Genomic DNA, 25,345 nt, shown 5'->3' with positions numbered 1-25,345 from the left:
AGTGGAAAAATCTCTTGTGTAACAAGAGTATTGGATGTAGCCTTCGGTGGACAAGAAGGTGAACCAGTATAAAACTCCTTGTGTACTCTCTTCTCCTTATCTCTTTCATTTTATTTCCTATTATTTTTCTACATATTGTTCCGCTGCACTTTAACTTTGATTTTGCAGAAAAAGTTAGGATGAGCATGAATTATTTTATAAAATGGAAAGTTTAAAAATATCCCTTTAACTAAATCTATTAGAGTTAATTTTATCTAAAAATTTTGGTGCATAATGCTAATTTATTCTAACTAAAAAAAACTTTTTCCTTATGTTAGCAAAAACCTATATATATATATATTAAAATTGTGTAATAACTTTATAAAATCAACATCCATGTGAAAAGGGATTCAAATCACATTTAATATGAGGTATAATTTAAAAACAAATGGATCCATTATTAGTATTAAATTATTAAAATGTACAACATATAAAAAGGGAAGATGCAATATGGGAATGTACATAGGGATTACAACAGGGCGAAACGGGCGCGGATAATGCTTTCTGTACCCATACCTACATTATTTACGGATACCCACATAGGTAGCGGGTATTTGCGGGTAATTTTAAATTTCAATATATATATTTATATATTTTATAATAATAGATACATATAAAATAATTATTACATGAATAATTAAATTTATGTACATGTAAAATTTATTATATATTTTAATCACTAAAATTCATTATAAAATAATACAAAAATAGATAATATATAGTTATAAAATAATAATAAAAATATAGTATATATAAATTATTTAATTAAAATTTAATTTATAAATATGCGAGTACCCGCGAGCGAGAATCATGATACCCGTTTTTATTCATAAGCTATTTTTATGTGTATCCATTGTGGGATAAACATGCTTATAACTAGCTTTTGTTTTTGGATGAATTAGGTATCCATCCAAATGGCTAGTCCTAACTCAATCCAAAACTAGCTGAAATGGATGAGGGTTGGCTAATGGATTGGTTGAGTCATATTCTTATCTGACGTGTACTTATCTTACCATGATGTGAACACATGTATAGGTAGATCATTCTATAAATACTCCTTCAAGTAAGGCAACCCCCGTCAGGTAAGGTAGCATAGAATATATCACCCTATAAATACTCCCATTTAACATGTATAAGTATATCATTTGAATCTCATTATTACATACTACATACAATAATTCATTATTTGTGTTCGATCAAAAGTACTTGAAGAGGAAAAATAACCCATTCTCTTTAACTAATGAGCTAATTGTTAGGACTTTAGCATATAAGGAGAGTTCACCTCAAAAAAACTAGTCTACTAAGTAGGAGAGCCTTGTGACATAAGTATTACATTGAGTTTGCTATATTACATAATATGTGACTTCTAACATTGTCACCTCATTTAAGGGCATATATCCATGACGGTTTTCATTCTATCGACACTAACTTGACGGAGTCATTTCTCTTTTGGTAATTTCACTCGCATATCATTAGTCAGTAATATACCTTAATTTATCGCATATGTAGCTATTTCTGTATCACAATATTTAGTGAAAGCACCAATTGCTAGAACTTAAACATGTAAAGAAAGGACAACCTAAAAAACTAATTTATTTGGTTAAAGAGACTTGCGAGAACAATTGGCACCATCAATAGGGAAAGGGTAGAACGATTTTGGACGACTACCAGCCACTATTGGCTCCGACCAAGAGAGTGAGTTTTGTTGCTGCACGGAGAGTCACGAGAAGAACTAGAGAAGATGGGGGATATGAAGTCCTAGTAGACTCAAACCATGAAAACCATCACAACATAAGGCAAAGATGGATAGTATGGACCACCTTAGGAGGGAAAACGAGCAAATGCACAAATAAATTACATATCAGCTCCTGAAAAAACGAGAAAGAGAAGATAAGCATGGTGGTGAGACAAGCCAATCCTCACAAACCAAATTCAATCAACAAAATTGAATTTATCAAGAATAAAAGTTGGTTGCTGAAGTCCTATTTCCAGAATTCATGACAATTATATATTACTCTTTTTACTTTAGGATTGTTTATTTAGTTGCTTAGAGAGTTAGTTGTATCTTAAGAGTTAGTTAAAGTTAGTCAGAGGTTGCCTTCTTTTTTATTGGTTGCTAATTAATCAAGGAAATATAACCATTTGTATAGAAGCCTATTCATGGCTTCTTCATTAATTGATTAACAACATTCATTTCATTCATCAAATCATTCATCATTCTTGGAGAAGAAGCTTGAAGAGATCTTTGTTATCCAAAAACAAATTCAAGTTGTTGATGAATCCATCTCTACACCTCCTTCCTCTGCTCCATAATTATACTATGGTGATTTATTGGATAACAAGATGCTTATCTTCACACATTTCACAAAGTATAATCTACATTGATAATGCATAAGAATTGAAGAAAGATTTAAAAGGACTCTTAAAAGGTGACTATTTTTGAATCTCTGACTTGCTTCAAAAATTACATTCAATAAAGCAAGGTGATAGAAATGTTTCTAATTATTTTAGTGATTTAATGATTCTTTGTGAATAACTTGAATTCTTGAGACCCTTACCTTCTTGTTTGTGTATTGTTAAATGCAATTGTGGAATGATTAAGACAATGCAACAATATCATGACACAGAATATGTGATTTGCTTTTTAAAAAGGTTAAATAGTGAATTCAACACCACTAAAGCACAAATTTTGTTAATAAAACCTTTTCCTATTATCAATAAGTTGTTTCCCTTTTACTTCAATAAGAAAGACAACTTATTGGAATGAATTTAGAAAATTTCAAAGTGTTATTCAATTCTGCTAGCAAGAGGCAGCAGCCTGTGGTAAATGACTCTGCTTAACAACGGAGAGGAAGACCTTTGCCACAAAGAAGAGGGTATGCACAAGGAAGAGGAAAGATTACAAGGAGAGGCTACAATAATGCTAAAAGTAGTTCTAAGATCTCTACCTTTTATGGGTGAGTGTTGGTTATGTAGCAAACGGGAAATGTGTTATGTAGAAGGCATAATTATATTCATCAATAATGAGTCACATAAGTGCTCTAACATTGTAGGTGAAATATTCCTAACAAATATATTGACTCTTTATTGCCTAACGAATAGAAACATAATAGTTTCTGAGTCATACTAATCAACACTCCTCCTTAACTTTGGAGCTGGAAACTTCAAGTTTTTGCCATATACTTATTCTCAGAACCTTCAAGATTGAACTTGGTTATGTAAGTCTATTTGACTTCTATACCCTTCTTGTGTTTAACCATCTCTACCAACTCACATGTCTTGTTTTTTCAATCACCATGAACTACTCCTTCATTGCATCTATCAATTCCTGGTCAGTTTTAGCTTCTTCATATCCCGCAACATCTGATGGTGTACTCATAGGTCCTCCAACATTTGTGTGTATCAGTTGTAGTTGCAGCTTATGTGTAGCCTTCCATGTCTTTTTTTTGCGGAAAAAGAAGCCTTGTTTGCTTCCCATATCAGCAAGCAATGCGTGTATGAGACTTTGTTTCTATTTGTTCTTTGTGTACTACAACTTGCTCATCTTTCATCAAATCCAAGATAAAACTTTTGTCTTTCATTTGAACTTTGAACACCTCTCTACCTTCTGAATCTTTAATCATGAAGTTTTTGTCTTCAAACAAAATCTTATAACCTTTCTCCATCAACTAAGGAACACTTAGCAAATTTTGATTAATTTCAGGAACATATAAGACATCATGAATTATTTTCAAACCTGTGTGACTTTTAATTGCAATTGTTCCTTTGCCTTTTGTTGCAATATATGCATCGTTTCCAATTCTGACTTTGGAAATAGCAGTTTTGTCAAGCTCTCTGAAGAGCTCTCGATCATAAGTCATGTGGTTTGTACAACCGCTGTCAATGAACCAACTTTTTGTAGAACTGTTGGCATCAAAACATGATATTGTGAACAATTGCTCTTCTTGTGGTTGATCATAAACAATATTAGCTTCTTCTTCTTGTTGTTGTTGTTGTTGTTGTTGAGATTTGCATATTTTTTCCATGTGCCCTAACTGACAACACTTATAACATCTTGCATCATGCCTCCGCCAACATTTGTTTTGTGGATGATTAGTTTTTTTGCAGTAGGAACAATGTGGAAAGACTTCATTGTTGCTACTTTGATTATTATATTTGTTGTTTGTAAAACCTGCAGTTTTGTAGTTATTATTTTGCCTCCTGTTTTTGTCATTCCAACCATTGTTGTTTTGTAGTGAATGATTTCTCTAAGAATACTTGGATATTTTTAATGAAGACAAAGAAGTTTGATGCACGAATTTTTTAAGCTTGTGCAAACTCAATTTGGTAAAATCATCAAAATCATTAGAATTGACAATGGTGTTGAGTTTAATGTGCCTTCTTTTTCAAGGATCTTGGCATCATTCATCAAAATTTCTGTGTTCAAACTCCACAGCAAAACTTTATTATGGAAGGAAAAGACACAAATCTTCTCAATGTGACAAGAACATTTCTCTTCCAATACATGCTCTAAGATCCTTTTGGTTCTATGTTATTATTGATCATGTTGTTCATCTAATAAATAGATTGCTTAGTCACATCACAAAACTCTTTATAAGTTGTTATAAAATGATTTGCCAAACCATTCAGAAATAAAGGTTTTTTGGTTATCATTCCTTTGCCTCTACACTCACACAAAATAAAGGTTTATCAATCCTTTGTTAAGATATGTTATTTTTCATGAACATGTTTTCCCATACAATGTTAATAATGATGTAGATGACATCTCTATTCAGGTTAACCGTGAGTAATCTTGATTTTCTATTTTATCCTAATGATCCTATGTCTACTAGCTCAAATCCTAGGCCACTGACTAGTTTTGCCTTAATACCACCAGCCCCTAATCATGTGCTTAATGAGTCAATTGTTGACATTTCTTCTACTTCACTGATGCCTAATCAAAACCACGACACCAATAACCATAATTCATCATCTCCTGTACACTCTATTTGGTTCACAAAAGAAAATGGAAGGAAAGAAAGTTCAAGAAAGAAATAAAAATAAGTAGAAAGTGATTTCAAAAATTATTTGTTCGCTTCAAAAGAAAAAGGAAGGAAAGAAAGTTATTACGTTTTCTCTTCTCTTATTTGGTTATGCAAAAAATGAAAGGAAAATAACAAATGTGTAAAACTTACATAAACAACTCAAATAAGAAATGTCACATTTATAATATTATTGTTGTTACTACTTTTTTAGCATGTATATCACTGCTATAACATATATTTAACCTTTTGTATACTTTCAATTATCTCCACTTGGAATAAAATTATTACATCGTGCATTCCACCCAAAGAAGACACAAATGATCTATTAGAAACATTTGTGATGAACTTTGAGTAATATTATGTAATTCGTGCAATAATAAATATTAAATACACTTGACATAATATCACTAAAGTGATATAAATTGTCATTTAAGTTATTATACATAAAATAATATGATATTCATAACAAAAAAAATTGGTCATCTCCAATTTACATAGTTGAACAATACACCTTAATTACAGTTAAACTATGATGTATCTAATATCCACCACTCCATGTGATTTTGACCTGAAAAATAAAATGGATAAAAAAAGGATTCACTTAACTATTAATCAAGCATGTCATATATGCAAAAACCACATTCCAAAAGACTATTACAACAACAAGACAACATAGGAACAATGACCCTAAACTAAAATAACAATATTATTAGAACTATATAGTTGATTATGCTTTGACTTAGATTACTGTTTTTATTAGCAGTTATTGTAAGTAATCATTGATGAGAAGAAAACATAAGACCAATTAGATTTGACAAAAGAACTTACAAGTTGAAAGAGCTACTTGTAACATAACATCTACTTGCAAGTTCAAAAAGTTGAAATCAACAATTATGGGTAAATCAACATGACATAAACTAGGGCTGAAAACGAGTGGAACCAGATTTCAGCTCCGTTCAACTCGATAAGGATTGACTCAGCTTGAAACTCGACTCGAGTTCGATACGAGCTATTTTTTTAGCTCGAATTCGGCTCGATTAAAGTTCGTGAACTGTTTGCTTCAGTTTGAATGGTTCATTTGGACAACTCAAATAATTAATTAAAATTTGAAAAATACTTGAAAAAGTTTTATATATAAATATAATCTTTTTTTTATATATAATAACAATAAATATAAAAAATAATGTATGAATCATAATAAACATAAAAATTAGTTTATATAAATATATATGTATATATAAATAAATAATTAAATATATATAAATCTATCCAGCTAGCTCATGAACCTAATGAGTCGAACTATATCCAACTCAAATTTGACTTGTTTATTTAACGAGCTCAATTTCCAGCTCAAGTTCAGCTCATTTGGTTCACGATCCAAGTTTATCGAGCTAAATAACGAATCGAGTTTCAAACGAATACCGAGTTAGTTCGGTTCATTGCCAGTCCTACATAAAACATACATAACAAATACAACGTGACATTAAACAACACTAACCTTGTCTTTAAATCTGCTATCAACTTCATTGTTTTGCATACATCTTTTGTCATTCAAAATTCAAGAAAATCATCAAGATTGAGTTATATTGATGTACATTCAAAAAAGGAAAATGATGATAGACGACATCAATATAACTCAAATGATATACACCAATGCTAATGTTCAGTCATACAAAAAAGAAAATGGGTCACATAGATACACCCCAAAAAAGTCAATGATGATAGATTACATCATTAGCAAATGCATCACATGATGAACTAACTATATACAAACAAAAAAGAACAATAATACTGCTCTACATAATTTATACTAACATCACTCATGATTTGAATGAGAGATTGAGTCCTCATTTAAGGAAATACACCAAAAATCTTATGTTTTTCTGATCATTGTCACATAAATAGTCATAACATTTCAATAGGTAATGGTCTAGTACTTGCAACTCTTCTAAAAAGATCTCAAAGACTCAAACATCAAATTCATAGTAATGTCAAGATCGAGTTTGTTGAGTCAAAGTAAACTATTTTTCAAGAATTCCTACTTGCTTCTCAGTAATTGCAACTTAATGTTCAACATTGATAAGATGGATGGTATTAGTACCCTCAGTATTAAAATAGTATTCGTACCATGTCCGCTCATATAAAAATGGCACCCTCACTAATAACATGAATATTTATACCCTTAATAACTTGTTTATTAAAAAATATCTACTAAAATAAAATATTTTATTTTTGTGTTTTACAAGAGTTTATCTTGTGTTTTAAAATATTGATTAATTTATTTGGTTTAAATTTTTATTTAATTTAAAAATAATTATTTTAGTTTAATGGAATTAACAGTGAAAATATGGTGTTGGTCGTAGACTTTCTTCCCATTTTCAGAAAAGTTAGAGACAACGCGAACCATAACTGAAATATAAAAATTCCATAAAAATATAGGTTATTAGTGGGTTGAGCATTTTAACCAATTATAGCCGTAGACACTCATATCCACACAACAACTCAATTAAAAGGGTTAAATTTTATTTATATTAAATTACTTGGTTGCACCTTTTAATCGACCATGACAATAATACTCGATTAAATTAAATTTATTAATTTTAAATTCTATTTGATTATGTTTTATTTTTACTAAAAAATTGTTTGAATAAGAATAAAAACAATAATGAATAAAAAAAGATTTAAAAAGAAAAAAAGGAAAGCCATGAAGTAATAGTACATGTAGGAGGGAGTATATGTTTAGGATTGAGATTCGGTGTTGCAGGTGCTGGATAGTTGGATCTAGGCATACGTTGGTGGACTTCCTAGGATGGTCATATCAGTCAATAGTGTTGACTGTGGTTGGACTGCAAAAATAGGGCTGATGCACAAAATTGGATTGAAAAAAGAGACTACACTTTGCATAGAAAATAGTGTTTTGATTAGTCTCCCATTTCATTTTCTCTCTCCAAACCCCTTTTCTCTTGAAATGGTGTACATTTTGGAAAATCGACATCAAGGTTGATGTTTTATATTGATTCTCAAGTTTCATATTTTTCCACCACAAGTCAAACTTAACAAATTTATTTTAATATACCTCGACTGCCCTATTGGATATTTTCTTTCTTTTTTAACATAGCTTGACAATGTCATTGTAGAGTTTAAAGTTTTTTTTCTCTTTCACTCCAAAATCGGCATCCTAGATGTAGAATTTCATTTTTAAACAAACTAGTTTTTTATATTTTTTATATAGGATTACAAAATTTGGTATTGGAAATTGTATCAAGCCATAACTCTACCAAATTATATAGTCTTAGTGTTGGTAGCATGACTTCTCCCATAAATTTAATCTCAATATGCAATGCATGATTCACTGAGATGAGTTACAAACATGTTGATTTCATCCTACTACACAAAATCATAAATTATGTACTATAAGGCCAAAATCATAAATTTTACTAGATTGCCGATTTTGGAGTGAGAATTATTTTTTAATTCTACAATGACGTTGTTAAGTTATGTTAAAAAAATAAAAAGACAATCTCCAAAGGGTAACCGAGGTACATTAAAATAAAAACTCTTCACTATAATTGTCGAGTTTGACGTGTGGTAAAAAAATAATATGAAACTCGACAACTTGGTTGCCGAGTTTATTACAAAACGCCAACCTTGATGCCGATTTTCCAAACAAGTATACCAATTTGGTAATTAATTTAAAAGATGCAACAAGACTATAATATTTTAGTCAAGATGCACCAAGTACATAAATTTGCCCTTTTCTCTATGAAATTTGAATTCTTCTATCTCTTTCCCTTGCAAAATTTCTTTCCCCTTAGTGAATTCCTTTTTTTTTATTCTTCTTTTTTCACCTAATTTTGTGTATGTTGTGCCTCTTTTTAATGCCTATCATCATTTTTGTAACTTATGAACAAAATCTGAAATTAATAAAAATAAAACTGTCACTTTAATTCTAAAAATAAAAACTGAAACAACCATTTTAATCTTAAAATTCGAAACCACTAATTAAATTCAAAATAAAATGTTGGAAATTAATAATTGTCAGTTATACTCGAATAAAAATTGGTTATGGGACATATGTTTTTTTTCCCTAAGTTTTGGTTGTTTTGAAATTTTCTGTACTCTATTTATTTATAAAATGATCAGATAAAATTGAGCGTTCATAATGTAAGATGATGCAGATTTCTTTATGAGATGGTTTTGACTAAAGACTGAAGATCTCCATTCCACATTTGTTTCCTGGCCCAATCAAAATATATAATTTAATTAAAAATGTTATAAAAATAAAAAGTAATATTTTTATATTAACAAAATGTTTTTGAGATAGATCTTCTACGAAAATGAAAAAGAAGCTAGTAGTGATAGAAGTTAGAGTTTTGTTTGCAGCTTGGGAGGATAAAAATTAATTAAGTTCCCTACATATCAAACAATATACAACAATCCAACTTCAAGAACACACACAAAGACACACCTAGTACAACTATATGCTTAATCATGGGACAACCTATGGCTGCTTCACACATAATCGAGCCACAATCAACTTTCACCGAGCAAAACATACACATGACGAGAATATTTCATCTTGGCCGAGGAAAATCCAATCGCGGCCGAGGAAAATCCAATCGCGGCCGAGGAAAATGAAGACTCAATCATTCAAACCAAAACTGTGACCGAGACAGGAAAAAACTTGCTTGGCCAAGGCATTAGGCCATCTGACCGAGCCAAACTGCACCAGAACCTGCCTGGCCAAGACATCAGGCCAGCTGGCCGAGCTAGACTACACTAGAGCTACGATAGATTCAAGCACATCAGCCAAGGGCAATCACAACAAAAGTTTGTTACTTGTTTGTTAAGCAATTAATTATGCACATGTTAAATATGATCAATGTGATCACTTTAAGTTATTTTAGTTAGGTTAGCCTTAAGGTTTCTATAAATAGTAGTTTCTAGTTGATTGTAAAGCAAGCAATACAAGAATCTTAATACAATGTTGAGGCATTTTTCTACTTTTCTTCTTATTCACATAACTCAAGTCTTTCTTGTATTCTTGTTATATTTTCTTCATCTTCAAGAAAGAAGAGATTTTCTAAGATGGTATCAGAGCTCCTCTAATGAGCTCTGCTACATTTGGAAAATGTCATCTACTACATCTTCAACAATCCCAATTACAACTGGTTCAGTGGATCCTTCACAAAACCCACGATCCCCTTATTTTGTGCATCCTTTAGATAATCCATTAACTGCCTTGGTTTCACCCCCTGTGAATGGTGAGAATTACAACCATTGGAGCATAGCCATGAAAAGAAGCCTCATATCCAAGTAGAAGTTAACATTGATTGATGGGAGCATTCTTATGCCATCAAAGACAAATGCTACATATAAAGTTTGGGAGAGAGCAAATAATATGGTGATTTCATGGATCACCAGATCTGTTACTCCTCATATTGCTCAAAGCATAATTTGGGTGGATAAGGCCTATGAGGTATGGGAGGAGCTCAAAGAAAGGATCTCACAAGGTAACCTTTATAGAATAGCATAATTGCAACAATCTATTTCAAATTTCAAACAAGGAGATCTTGATATCTACAATTACTTCACCCAATTGAAAATTCTTTGGGATGAATTGGACAATTTTAGGCCTCTACCTAAATGCATCTGTGAGGCATTACCCGATCACAAGAAATACTTCATTGAAGATAGGGTTATTGCATTCCTTAAGGGATTGAATGTTACCTATGCAGGGGTAAGATATCATATTATGATTCTTGAACCCCTACCAAGCTTAAGGAAAGTCTTTGCTTTAGTGATCCAGGAAGAGAGACAAATTTTTGGGAATGAAGTTGACTCAAAAGCCATGGCCATTACTGGTTCTTGGAAAAGAGGTTGATCCTCAGGAAGATATAATGTGAATATAGGAAGGGGAAATCACAATTCCTATGGAAGAGGTACATGGAGCAAGCCTGCAAGTGCAGGGAAGTTTTGCACACATTGCAAGAAAATAGGACACACCATAGATAACTGTTACAAATTAAATGGTTATCCAGCAAACTTTACAAACATCAGAAGAGAACAAGCTAATTCTGTTCAGAATGATGCAGGAGATGAAGATGCCAAGAACTACAAAACTGCACACAACGAGTCTGTTTTTGGCTTAAGCAAAGAGCAATACCAAGGATTAGTAAATATGCTTCAAAAAAATAAGGTCACTGGAGGACAGAGTGAGCATCCAAAGAATCATGATACTGCAAACATCTTGTCTACAACATCTACACCACAAAATGAAGAAATTGAAGGTAACACTAACTCTAATAATAAATTCATGCATTGGATTCTTGATAGTTGGGCAACTGACCACATCAACTCAAATCTATCCTACTTTTCTGCACATGATAGAATTAAGTCTGTTAAAGTAAAATTGCATATTGGTCATGAAATAATCACACACATATCTAGAACATATCCATCTTACCTAGTTTAGACATTCATAATGTTCTGTATCTACCAACTTTTTCATACAATTTATTCTCTATACCTAAACTTACTGCCATATCATCTTGTATCTTGTCTTTTGATGAACATTGCTGCATAATTGAGGAGAAGAGGACCTTGAGGATGATTGGTACAACTAGAGTATCAAATGGACTATATGTACTTAGGAAAATCATTCCTCCTCATAGAATTGATTACTTTGATATTGTTTGTACTAATGTTACTTCTTCAAGTTTATGGCATTATAGACTAGGACATGCTTCTTCGAGATGTATGCATATTTTGAAAAACAATTTTCCTTTTATCACTCTCAATAAATCCCATATTTGTGACATTTGCCATGTTTCTAAGGAAAAGAAACTCCCATTTCCCATAAGCAATACATGCTTTGAGAAATGCTTTGATTTGATACATGTTGATATATATGGACCTATTTCTATCCTCCTCTATACATGGCCATAGATATTGTTTTAACCATTGTTGATGATCATGCTAGATATACTTGGGTCTATCTTATGAAATCTAAGGGATAATCTTCCAAAAGTTTAATTTTTTTTATAAACATGGTTCATACTCAATTCAACACCAATATCAAGATTATAAGTAGTGATAATGGTCCTGAATTTTCTATGAAATCCTTTTATGAGGGGAAGGGTATTATATATCAAACTAGTTATACTTATACCCCTGGACAAAATGGTATTGTTGAAAGGAAGTACCAACACCTTCTAAATGTAGGTAGGGCCCTTTTGATTCATAGTCATTTACCACAGATTTATTGGTCATATGCTTTAGGACATGTTGTCCACACTATCAATGTCCTTCCTACTCCTGTTCTAAATAAGAAATGCCCTTATGAAGTTTTGAATCTTAGACAACCAAACCTTCACCAATTAAGAGTCTTTGGGTCTTTATGCTATGCAGACACTCATAATCACTCAAGAGGTAAGTTAGATCCTATAGCTTCAAAATATGTTTTCCTAGGTTATAAGGAAGGAGTGAAGTAATACATAGTTCTTAATCTTACTTCAAGAGCCATAGAAATCACTAGGCATGTAGTCTTATATGAGTCTGTCTACCCCTATAAGACAAAGCCCCCCTCAACCCTCATAGTGATCCTTCTGATTCTATTGTCCCTACTCATGAGCATACCTACTATGATGATATATTGCCTATACATGCTCAAGAATGCCATAATATTTATGCCCTTCTGACCATGTTCTTGAAACCACCACCGGTTCCAACCATAATCATAATCACCAATCCAACAAATCAAAAGAAGCACTAGAACTCACAAACCCCCAACCTACCTCACTGACTACCATTAGGCTCTACTCAATCACACTGCCATTCCTTCTCAACACCCTTATGCCTTGTCCTCATACATTTCATATGACAAGCTTTAACCCAACTATAAATCAATCACCCTTTCTGTTTCTACTAATACTAAACCTATGACTTAGTCTCAAGCCATTAAGTTCCCTCATTGGAAGGCTGCCATTTCCAAAGAATTGGTTGTACTTCAAGAGAATCACACCTGGATTCTCACTGACTTACTTGACAACAAGAAACCTATTGAGTGTAAATGCGTTTTTAAAACTAAATACAAAGCTGGTGGAACTATAGAAAGGCCTAAGGCTAGGCTTGTTGCCAAAGGATATACCTAAACTGAGGGAGTAGACTACTTGTATACGTTCTCCCATATTGCTAAGATTTCAATAATTAGATTAGTCCTTCCTTTGGCCTCTATCCATCACCGGTTTATAAAACAATTAGATGTAAATAATGCTTTTCTATATGGAGACTTATCTGAAAAGGTTTATATAGTCCAACCACTAGGCCTCCTATCTCCTAATCCTAACTTAGTTTGTAAACTTCAAAAGTCTCTATTGTGAAGAAGATCTTTGCTCCTGAACTTGACAAGATTTTGATGAAGACACCAACATCACCAAAAAGAAGAATACTTATGAAGACAAAGAAGATTAAAGCTTCAAGAAAATTAGATTAAGCCTCTATAGATACTTCTATCCTAAAACTCTTTGATATACAAAGTATTAATGCTCAAACTATTTTTAAAGAAAGTTGAAACACTTTAAAAATACTTAAAACATTTTTCAAAATGGTGTGTAAAGGGTTACTTCATCTAAGTAGCAAGTTACATATGTGAGAAAAAGAGTTATCCAAATTAAAACTGTTCAGAGTAATCCATTAGTGCCTTTGAGTAACAGATTACCAGTTTTTCAAATGTTGAGTAACCGATTACCCAAATGATGTAATCAATTACTCTAATTCGTTTTTAAAAGAACAGTGAACATAGAGTTTGGGTAATCGATTACCCACTACCAGTAATCAATTACTAAGAGCTGTTGCATGAGATTTCAGATTTCAAAATGAAATGTTTTCACTCCAAACGAAATCTCTTCACTTCAAACAACTCCTACACTTTCAGAAAGGCACCATGGGTGTTTTGAAAGTCTATATAAAGACTCTAACTCTCACAACACAACCACACAATAATACACAACTCTTATAAAATTTCCAAAAAGCTCTTAAACTTATTCTGAAGATATTACTCTACACTTTTTGCAACTAGCACTCAAACTTTCAAAAGTTATTTTTCTGAAGTTGCTTAGAAGTGTTTCAAAGTTTTCTAAAAGAGCATTATTACTAAGTATACAAAAAAGTTGATTGGATTTCAAGTGTTATTATATTTCATACTTGTAAAGGCAATCCAAAGCCATCATTGAAATTCTTCATTCATTGTAATAACTTTCTTTCACGGGGTGTGAATAGAAAGGGGATAGAGTTACTTGGAAAGATGTTTTCCAAGGGTATAAGTATTAGTGAGTGTGTAAGGTACATAGAGATCTCAGGGTGAGATATTGTAATTACAACTCAAAATATTTAGTGGAAAATCTCTTGTGTTGCAAGAGTACTGGACGTAGCCTTCGGTGGACAAGAAGGTGAACTAGTATAAAATCCTTGTGTACTCTCTTCTCCGTTATCCCTTTCATTGTATCTTGATTATTTTTATGCATATATTTTCCACTACACGTTAACTCTTCTTTTTGCAGAAAAATTGGCCATAGTTTTTAAGTCAATTAATTCACCCCCCTCTTAGTTGCAACCTCGTTCTCACAATTGGCATCAGAGCTATATTTGAGTAAGATACTCTCAAGTCTGATCCTACATCAAGATAGCCTCAAGATCATTCCTAGGAGAAGGTTCCAACATCAACCACCTTCCAGGCTTTGTTGGAGAGTGCTATGATTTCTGGAAAATTAGAATGAGGATCTTTATTGAATCTCAAGGCTTAGACATATGGAATACCATTGAATAAGGACCATATATACCCTTTAATGTTATCAACAATATAAGGGAATTAAAGCCAAAATCATCATGGAACGATGAAGACAAAAAGAAGGTACAATATGATTTAAAGGCAAAAAACATCCTCACCTCCATACTCGGTATTGATGAATTCTTTAGAGTATCAAATTGTAAATCTGCAAAAGAAATGTGGGGTACTCTAGAGACCACACACAAAGGAAGTAAAAAGGTCAAGACTCAACACTCTTTCTCAGGAATACGAAATGTTTCGTATGAAGCCTAGAGAGAAAATTCTTGATTTACAAAAGAGATTTACTCATCTTACCAATCACCTTATTGCACTTGGCAAAGTTCTATCAAATAGTAACTTAAACTTGAAAGTTCTAAGATCACTTACTAGAATATGGCAACCAAAGGTAACTACAATTTCTGAAAAGAAAAGTTTATCCAAAATGTCTTTGGCTGCTTTGTTTGGCAAACTGAAGGAACACGAACTAGAACTTAGCCCACTTGATCAACACGAGGAGCAAGAAAATAAGAAGAAAAATATTTCTCTAAAAGCAAAAGTGGATAGATATGACTCATCTGGAGATGAATCAGAAAAAGATGATACAGAAGATATAAGTCTCTTCGGAAAGAAATTCAGCAAGTTCCTAAAAAGGAACAAAGGCGCAAAGACTGGTCAAACAAGGAAATTCACCAAAAGCAATGATGCCTCCACCTCAAGTCAAAACTTTACATGTTTTGAATGTGGCAAACCGAGTCACATGAAGATGGATTGTCCAAATTTAAAAAAGGGTTCTTTCAAAGGAAAGAATGATATAAAGACTAGATGTAGAGCATACATTGCTTGGGAAGACAATGATACCAGTTTTGCATCTGAAATAGAAAATGAAGAGCAAGCACATCTATCACTTATGGCATCTCATCATTCTGATGATGAAGAGGTAAATGACTCTAATCTATTTTCTTCTTCTGAACTTCAGTCTGCATTTAATGATTTACATGATGAATATGTCAAATTAACCCATGGGCATACACCAAACACATGCATGATTAGAAAATATGGTGTACCCCTAGGAAAATCTAAATGGGTTTAGAAAAGTACTAACCATCTAGGATCCAAAGAATATTGGATACCTAACAAAACTGAATATGTTTTGTAGGAAAATTTGAGAGCCGCCTACAATTTATGGTACTTGGATAGCGGCAGCTCAAAACACATGACGGACGATAAAAGTAAATTCTCTGTCTTCACTCCAAGGGACAAAGGATATGTCACATATGGTGACAACAACAAGGGAAGAATTCTTGGAGTTGGTAGAATTGGAAAGCCACCATCAACAACTATAGAAGGCGTATTATATGTTGAAGGACTCAAGCACAACCTTCTAAGCATAAGTCAATTATGCGACAAAGGATTTCAGGATTTCATGTGGCATTCTACCCAGATAAATGCATCATTGAAAGTAAGGATTCTAATAATTCTAAACTTATTGGTAAGAGAATAAATAATATATATATGATTGACATGGATTCTGCTTTACCTATAACATGTTTAATAGCAAATGATAATCATGATGCATGGCTTTGGCATAGAAGAATTGCTCACATTCACATGGAACATTTGAATAAACTTATTAAGAAAAATTTAGTTGTCGTTTACCCAAAATGAAGTTTGTGCTTGTCAAATGGGTAAACAAACAAAAACTTCTTTCAAACCAAAGCACATGATTTCTTCTAATAGATCATTACAATTACTTCATATGGATTTATTTGGTCCCTCAAGGACAACAAGTTTTGGTGGAAATTATTATGCTCTTGTTATAGTGGACGATGTTTCTAGATATACTTGGACTTTATTCTCTAAAAATCGCTGCTATACGAAGTGATCATGGGGGAGAATTTCAAAACTCCACTTTTGAGGAATTCTGTGATAATCTTGGGATCAATCACAATTTTTCTGCTCCTAGAACACCTCAACAAAATGGTGTTGTAGAGAGAAAGAATCGGTCCTTAGAAGAACTAGTCTGTTAAATGAAACTAACCTCCCAAAATACTTTTGGACTGATGCAGTTAGCACCGCATGTTATGTTTCGAATCGAGTTCTTATAAGACCTATTCTTAAGAAAACCCCCTATGCAACTCTTCAAAGGTAGAAAACCTAACATTTCTCATCTACATGTTTTTGGTTGTAAATGTTTTGTTTTGAATAATGGTAAGGATAACTTGGGCAAGTTTGAGACTTCAAGTATGAACAATTTCTCCAATCTAGAGCATTACTTCATCAGCGATTGAGATTGTTGATCAAATCAATGAATATGTTCTAAGTAAATTTTCAGGTAAATTTTTTAGTTGTCTTTAAATTTTTATTATGTTTGACATAATAGATTTATTAAACTTATACTAATAACTATTTTAATGTATGACTATAGGTGATGAAAAGAAATACATGAGTTCAGATTCAGTTGATATATGTGATGTTAATAAAAGACAATGTATTCAACATACTAACTTTTAACTTTTTAAACTCACTTACAACCTTTGGTCTTCCCCATCATAAGATCAACTTGAAAGTTGGAGCTTCAATAATGCTATTGAGGAATTTAAACCAATATAAAGAATTATGTAAGGATACAAGATTGGTTGCCACTAAAATGGCAAATTGTGTACTTGAAACAAAGATCATGTCTAAAAAATATTGAAAATATCATATATATTTTCTAGATGTCAATGTCTCCATCTCAATCTTCATAGTCTTTTAAGTTTATCAAAGACAATTCCCTATAATGGTTTTTTATACCATGACAATCAATAAATCTCAATGTGAAACATTAGAAAGCGCAAAGTTATATTTACCTAGACTAATATCCAATTATAATCAATTGTACATTTGTACGTAGTTTTCAAGAGTTAAAAACAAAAAAAAATTGAAATATTGGTATATGATAAATATGATCAACAAAACATAACAATAAATATAATTTATAAACATGTTTTCCAAAATATGTAGCATATATTATAAAATTTATATGTGTTCCAAACTTTTCTTCAAAACAATTATTTATTTATTTAATATAACATGTTCAACATCATCTTATTCATTGAAAACTTTACATTAATAATAAAATATATAGAGATTATTTTTTTATGAGGTAACCCTCTATAATATTTTTATTATCAAATTAAGTTATCATTCTTTAATTAAATTTATGTAAAATAAGTTATCGGTCACCCATGCGAATGCACGGGTCTCCTACTAGTTTATTAAGAAAAAAAGACAACATGAGGATGTGTGTGGATTACCAAAACTAACTCAATAAGTTAACGATTTATTATAATTATCCATTGCCAAGTATAAATGATCTAATGGATTAACTATAATAAGAGAGGTAGTACTTTTAAGAGATAGAACTGAAGTCTGAATATTTGCATAATGTAAGAGGATATTGCTAAGACTTCTTTTAGAGCATGCTATGGTCATTATGAGTATCTTGTGATACTTTTTGGAGTGACAATTTGGCCATATCATTCATGGATTATATGCACCAAATCTTTCGTCCTTTGGCTTTTCCAAAAAGTGTTTCTCCACATGTCAAATTCCATCGTTTTTTATTGGCTAAATAATGTAATTAGATTTACCTTCCTTTTTAAAATCGTTTAATCCTATTTTGATTTTTCTTGATTTGTTTTCCCTTTAATTTAGGATAGATTGTCTTTATCACATTCCTTGATTCTATCTATTCCTTATTTTGTGTGAATCTGTTTTGTTTTAATCTTTATCTCCTTCCTTATTTCTATCTATTCCAAATTTCTTGTGATTTTGTTTTGTGTTAAATTAAAAAAATAGAAAAAAAGTGATATCCTTCATTGCATGACAAGGTCGAATCTTGGTATCTTATATTCTTTTGATCCAGAATTCGAGAACCTTTCACCAAACACTTTCTCTAGTCATAGTATTGATTATACCATCATGGCTGAACAAGATAAGACATTAAAGGAGCTTTCTACTCCTAATGTTAATTACCAGTCCTTGTGCCTCCAATAACTTGATATAGTAGGACCTTCTAAGCTTAAATATGGACTAATTCATTTGTTGTCTAAGTTTCATGGTTTGGAAAGTGAAGATCTTCATAAGCACTTGAAGGAGTTCCATATTGTTTGCTATAGGATGAGACCAGAAGGAACTACAAAAGAGATCATCAAACTCGTAGTGTTTCATTTTCCTTGCGAGAGGCTGTCAAAGATTGGTTGTATTCTCTACATCGTGTGCTTGTCAGGTGTTGGAATGATCTCAAGAAAATCTTCCTACAAAACTTCTTTCTGCATCTAGGACTACATCTATAAGGAAAGATAAAGGTGGCATAAGATAGAGTGTAGGTGAAACTTTATATGAATACTGTGAATATTTCAAAAAGTTTTGTGGTAGCTGCCCTGACCATCAAATTAGATATCAGATGCTAATTCAATACTTTTATGAGGGGTTGATGTTGTTGGCCCGGAGCATGATTAATGCTGCTTCTGGAGGCTTCTTGGTTAACAAAATACTAGCAGGTGCTAGGGACTTGATAGAGAATATGACATCAAACTCGCATCAACTTATCACTAGCATGATTGCTCTAACTAGATCTGCAAGTGAGGTTCGCATTACCAACACAATTGATAATCAAAGGATAGAGAATAAACTTGAAGATGTGACATATGTGATTAGGCAACACGGCTTGGGCCAGAAACAACCTGCATTACCAACCGTTGTCAGGGTTTGTGATATCTGAACTTGACATGAACATCCCACTTATGAATGTCCACGCTGCAGGAATCTAAACCAAATGTAGTAAATAGACTTTTCACTAGGTAGACAATGATATATGTAGTATCAACAACAAAGATAGGACCCCAATTTCAACACATAAATCCTATTTGGAGAGATCACCCCAATCTAAAATTGGGAAATAATTATGCATAGACATAACATCCATCATACCAACAATGACATGCTAGGCCACAACAATTTCAACAACAAGCTTAACCTAAATCCGAACCTTCACTTGGAGATCTTGTTAAACAGATGGTTACCAACTCCCTTCAATACCAGTAGAGAATAAATCCTTCTATTCAGAATTTGGAGACAATAGTGGCCCAACTTGTAACAAAAATTCATCGTATGCAGTCACAATATGTTGGAAGCCTTCCTCCAGAGTGAAAAGTTAGTCCCTTAAATGTAAGTTCCATTCAATTGAGATTTGTAAAAACAACGAACTCACAAGGCATGTGTTGGATCTCCTCATTTTGGGGTGAAGATTTTTGAAAATTTGATAGGAAAGGCACATGCTGACACACACTATGTTATACCTCTTCGATTCCCTCAAAGTGTTGCTCATCAAAAGAAGATGGAGACGTTAAAAGAGACAATGAGATCAGGGATATATTTACAAAAGTATAGATCAAAATTCCCCTCCTTGAGGATGTGAAGCAGATTCCCAAATAAGGCATGTTTCTGAAGGATTTGTGCACTCACAAGAGAAGATTGAAACAAAAAGATAAGAATTGACTCTGAAGTGCAAGGATACAGTTACATTTTATCTACCTAGCACAATAGGAAATAGTGAATTTAGTGATATTATGGTAGACTTAGGTGCTTCCATAAATGCCATGCCTTTGTCTATATTTAAATCACTTGGCCTTGGACCGCTGAAACCCACTAGAGTTGCAATTCAACTAGCAAATAGGAGTTTGCATTCCATAAAGGTTTGGTAGAAGATGTGTTGGCAAATGTAAATAATTTGATATTCCCTACTGAATTTCACATTCTAGTTATGGAGGACGAATTACAAAACAATCCAGGTCCACTCATCTTAGGGAGAGCTTTTATCCAATTCCTGATAGCAAATGGATTAGTCCAAAACAAGTTGTACCTAAAAAGAGTGGGTTTATAGTGCTGAAAAATGAACAAAATGAGTTGATAACAATAAGAGTGTAGAAGAGTTGTAGATTATATATTGATTATAGGAAGCTGAACCAAATAACCATAAAAGACTATTTTCCTTTGCCCTTCACAGACAAGATACTTGAGTGGTTGGCTGGAAATCACATTATTGCTTCCTTGATGGTTTTTCAATATACTTATAGATTCACATAGCACATGGAGATTAAGAAAAGACAACTTTCACGTTCCCTTTTGACACCTTTGCGTATAGAAGTATGCCATTCATAATGTGCACTACACCACCTAGCACCTTTCAGAGGTGTACGATAAGTATTTTATTTGATTTTCTTGGAAATGCCTTGAGGTCTTTATGAATGACTTTACTATCTATGGAAATTCATTTGATATATGTTTATCTTGTTTGGGTAACGTATTGGCTAAACACATAGATACTGGGTTAGTTTTGAATTTTGAAAAATGTCATTTCATTGTAGAGTAAGGCATCATCTTAGGACATATCATTTCCAATAGAGGCATATAAGTTGATCATTATAAAATATATGTGATTTCTCAATTTCCTTACCCTACATGTGTTTGAGAGATTCGTTCTTTTCTTGATCAAGCATTGTTCTACAAGCGATTCATAGAAAATTTTAGTAAGATTACCATTGTCTAACTTTCAGGAGATGGAGTTCAAAGTCGGTCAAAACTATAAGGATTCTTTAAATGTATTGAAGAAAGTTGTCACCACCATATCTATCATATAGCTATTAGACTGGACACTCCCTTTTAAGCTCATATGTGATGCATCTAATTATGTTATGGTAGTTTTCCTAGCACAAAGAGTTAGCAGAGCATCTCATGCCATTTACTATGCTCCTGGCACAAAGAGTTTTGGCTATTATTTTTTCTTTAGATAAATTTCCACATTCTTTGCTAGGTTTCAAAGTAGTTGTGTTTTCTTGCCATGCAGCTCTTAAGTTCCTTCTGAAGAAGCCATATGTCAAACCAAGACTAATTAAGTGGATGTTGGTTCTCCAAGAATTTGAAATTAACATACATGATAAGAATAGATTTGAAGATATGGTTACTAACCATCTAAGCAGGATAGAGAGAGATGTTGACCCTCTTCCAATTCATTATTATTTCACTTATGAGTAGCTTCTCAAGTTGTAGGATTCTACACCATGGTTTGGTGATATTGCTAATTACTTGGTTGCACCTATTTTACCTGCACATACATCTAAAATACAAATTCATAAACTTAAGAGTAATGCTAAACATTATGTGTGGAATGACCCATATCTTTGGTAATAATGCAGTGATCTAGTTATTAGGGGATACATTCCTAATAATGAATTTAAATATGTTCTCAATTATCGTCCTGTGTATCCATTAGGAGGACATTTTGGACCACCAAAGGACATTTGGGAAGGTTATAGATTATAGTTTTTATTGGCCAACAGTGTTTCGTGATTCCTTTGAATTTTTCAAGGTTTGTGAGTAGTGTTAAAGGAGTGGTTCAACACCAAGAGGAATAAAATGCACTTATATTTTACTTGTTGATTATATCTCAAAATAATTGGAAGTTATAGCTACAAAGACCGGTGATTCTAAAGTTGTTGTAGAATTTGTGAGAATTAATATCTTTTGCAGATTTTGGGTGCCAAGGGGATTAATAAGTGATCGACACACACATTTTTACAACATAACTATGGAGGAGTTTCTAAAGAAGAACGAGGTTGTTCATAACTTTTTCATAACATACTATCTTCAAATAAATGGACAAGCGAAATTATCCAACAAGGAGATTAAGCAAATTTTGGAGAAGATTGTGCAATCCAACCACAAAGACTCGGCCAAGCATCTTGATGATGCTCTCTAGGTCTATAGAATAACATACCAATCAACCATTGGTATCCCTTTTTAGACTTGTTTTTGGTGAGTTAGAATCCTCTCCATTAATGGAAAGACTAAGTGCTTGAAAAAGTAATGAAATCTCATTTTTATCGTTAAAAACAAGTGAAAAATATACACTTGCAAATGGAGAGGATACTTACTCGTTTTTTGGTAGAGCATGCACCATCCATTGGGGATTGAGCATTGCTCTTATTGGGTGGCAAAGTGGTGCAACTTATTTTATTAAAAGGCATGAATGAAAAGGAAGCTCGAGTTACAAGAAGTAGAGGAGCTTTAGTTAGACTCTTATGATAAAGCAAAGATTTAGAAGGAGAATACCAAAAAATTTCATGATAACATGATTCTTAAGAAGAAATTCTTTGTGGGTCAAAAGGTTTTGCTCTTTAACTCCCGCCTTAAGCTTATGTCCACTAATTTCGTTTTAGATGGAAAAATCCTTTTGTTATTACCCTTATTTTCCCACATGGTAAATGGCCATCATCGTTTTAAAAGGAAATAATCAATGCTTCATGGTAAATGGTCATCATCTCAATTTTTCTATGTGTTTCTATCCGGCAAACCGAAGAGACGCACGCTTGGTCGCCGAGGTAGGTCCCACGTGTTGGGACCACCAAAGTTGACCTTAGAGACAGCATGCCTTCAGTACCTCACCAACCCACCTGCCAGCACGGCAGACAGATTGCAGAACGGATACCAAACCAACCACAGGCTAAAAGACAAGAGTGGCACATTGTACGGTCCTGGCAGACCGCCTGACACGGGAAAAGAAACCCCCAACAATACCTTTGGTCGGCCACGCGTTGCACCACCTGCCAAGAGCCCAAAGTCAACTCTCCCTTCTATAAATAGGGATCTCTACCAACAGGAAGTATCTTAACCTCTTTACTCTTTAGCTTTACTCACTCTACTACTCCATGTCTTCATTATTCTCATATTCCTATACACTTAGTTCATACACTGACTTGATCGTCGGAGAACCTTTTCAGGTACCTCCACCGGCGGGTCCAGCTCTCCTACCTCATCTTGCTACTTTGACGACTATCCTCTTCTCCATCCTCAACAGCTGATCAACCATTATCTGTACCTTCTCTGTACCTTTGTGCTCTAAGAAAGAACATTGGCGCCGTCCGTGCTTCCAACTCACACCATGGTAACCACTAGAAACCGAGCTCTATCTACCAGCCAAGTCGACCCTGCCCCAAGTACTCTTCCCCCACCAAGACAACCATCCCATCAAGCCAGCCAAAGCCACCATACCACTCCAGAACAACAACCAACCACCCAACACCTCCTCCAGATGCTGGAACGCCAGGAGTGGCTCATCCAGCAGCAGGCCGATGTAATACAAGAACTCCACCAATCCAAAATAAACCCTAAGGATCACTCGGAACGCCCTATTCACGAAAGTAACCGTGAAGAGTCAGCGAGCGAGTCCCGCCCACCATCCCAACCAACCCCGCACCACTCTTGTGGTGCTAGACATCCTTTTACACCTGCCATCATGGCTTACCCATTACCCTCCCATTTCAACCGCCCCACAAACATGGACCAATATGATGGGACGGTGGACCCACAAGATCACCTCGACGCCTTCGAGGCTTTTATGTTATTTCATGGCATGGGGCGACCGACCCCATCATGTGCAGGGCCTTCCCCCTGACTCTTAAAAAGGCGGTCCTCCAATGGTTCACCCGCCTGGCTCCGAACAGCATCAACACTTGGGGAACTCTAGCTTCGGCCTTCAACACAAGGTTCACTACAAGTAAGGAGCAACCTAGGTCATCATACACACTGTCTAGCATTCGCCAAGGATCCAATGAATCCATCCGGGCCTATCTAGATCGGTTTAATACCGAGGCCATGAAGGTGCGTACTCTAAGCCCCGAAGTAGCAGTGCATGTCCTCGTTATGGGACTTCAAGAAGGTCTTTTCCGCACGGAATTGGCCAAATACACTGATCTTACCATGGAGGACCTCCGCTCCAAAGCCCAACAATTCATCAATCTAGAAGAAACCCACCATATCCACGCCCATACCGAGCCCCAAACACATCACCCCTCACGGGAAACCAAACGGCCAAGACTCCACGACCTACCCCGCGACCTACCCTCACTAACCAAAAAGGCCAAATACTCCACCTATACCCCCCTAAACGCCAGTCGTTCACGGATTCTGCAAGAGGTCCTCTCCATTCACCTTGTCCAACTCCCACGCCCACGCCCTACCAAGCCAGGCCCGCAAGACCGATCCAAATATTGTGACTATCACAGTATGTTCGGTCACTTGACCAATGACTGCACACAGCTCCGGGATACCATCGAAGATCTCATCCAGGCTGGTCATTTACAACGATTCATTGCGGGCCTGGAGCAACATTGGCGATCGCCACAACATCGTCGACCAGAACCTCTAAGAAGGCGGTCCCCTCCACAATTTCAACAACGACGCCCTACCCCACGGCCTCAGGCGAGTTGGCACCGAGCAGACAACCGAAGGCCAAGGAGCCCAGTTGATATCAACACTATTTCAGGAGGTTTTGCTGCCGGGGGTACCTCTAGGACCGCCCATAAAAAATATGTGCGGGAGGTAATGCACGTCGCTGCCAGAAACTCCCAGCAGA

At 34.1% G+C, this 25,345-nt stretch overlaps 1 protein-coding gene across 1 annotated transcript in view; it reads left to right on the top strand.

Annotated features, from left to right (window-relative positions):
* LOC109352885 overlaps window positions 24,586-25,345 on the top strand; it is a 1,150-nt gene continuing 390 nt past the window's right edge. The window contains exon 1 of the mRNA XM_019595088.1: window positions 24,586-25,273. Within this exon, the coding sequence (XP_019450633.1) occupies window positions 24,586-25,273 (688 nt within the window). The remainder of the gene's footprint in view (window positions 25,274-25,345) is intronic.

This window comes from Lupinus angustifolius, chromosome LG01 (genome assembly GCF_001865875.1).
Source record: "Lupinus angustifolius cultivar Tanjil chromosome LG01, LupAngTanjil_v1.0, whole genome shotgun sequence".
NCBI lineage: Eukaryota > Viridiplantae > Streptophyta > Magnoliopsida > Fabales > Fabaceae > Lupinus > Lupinus angustifolius.
Note: the sequence above shows the minus strand (reverse complement) of the source record. Positions and strands in the feature narration are given on the sequence as shown.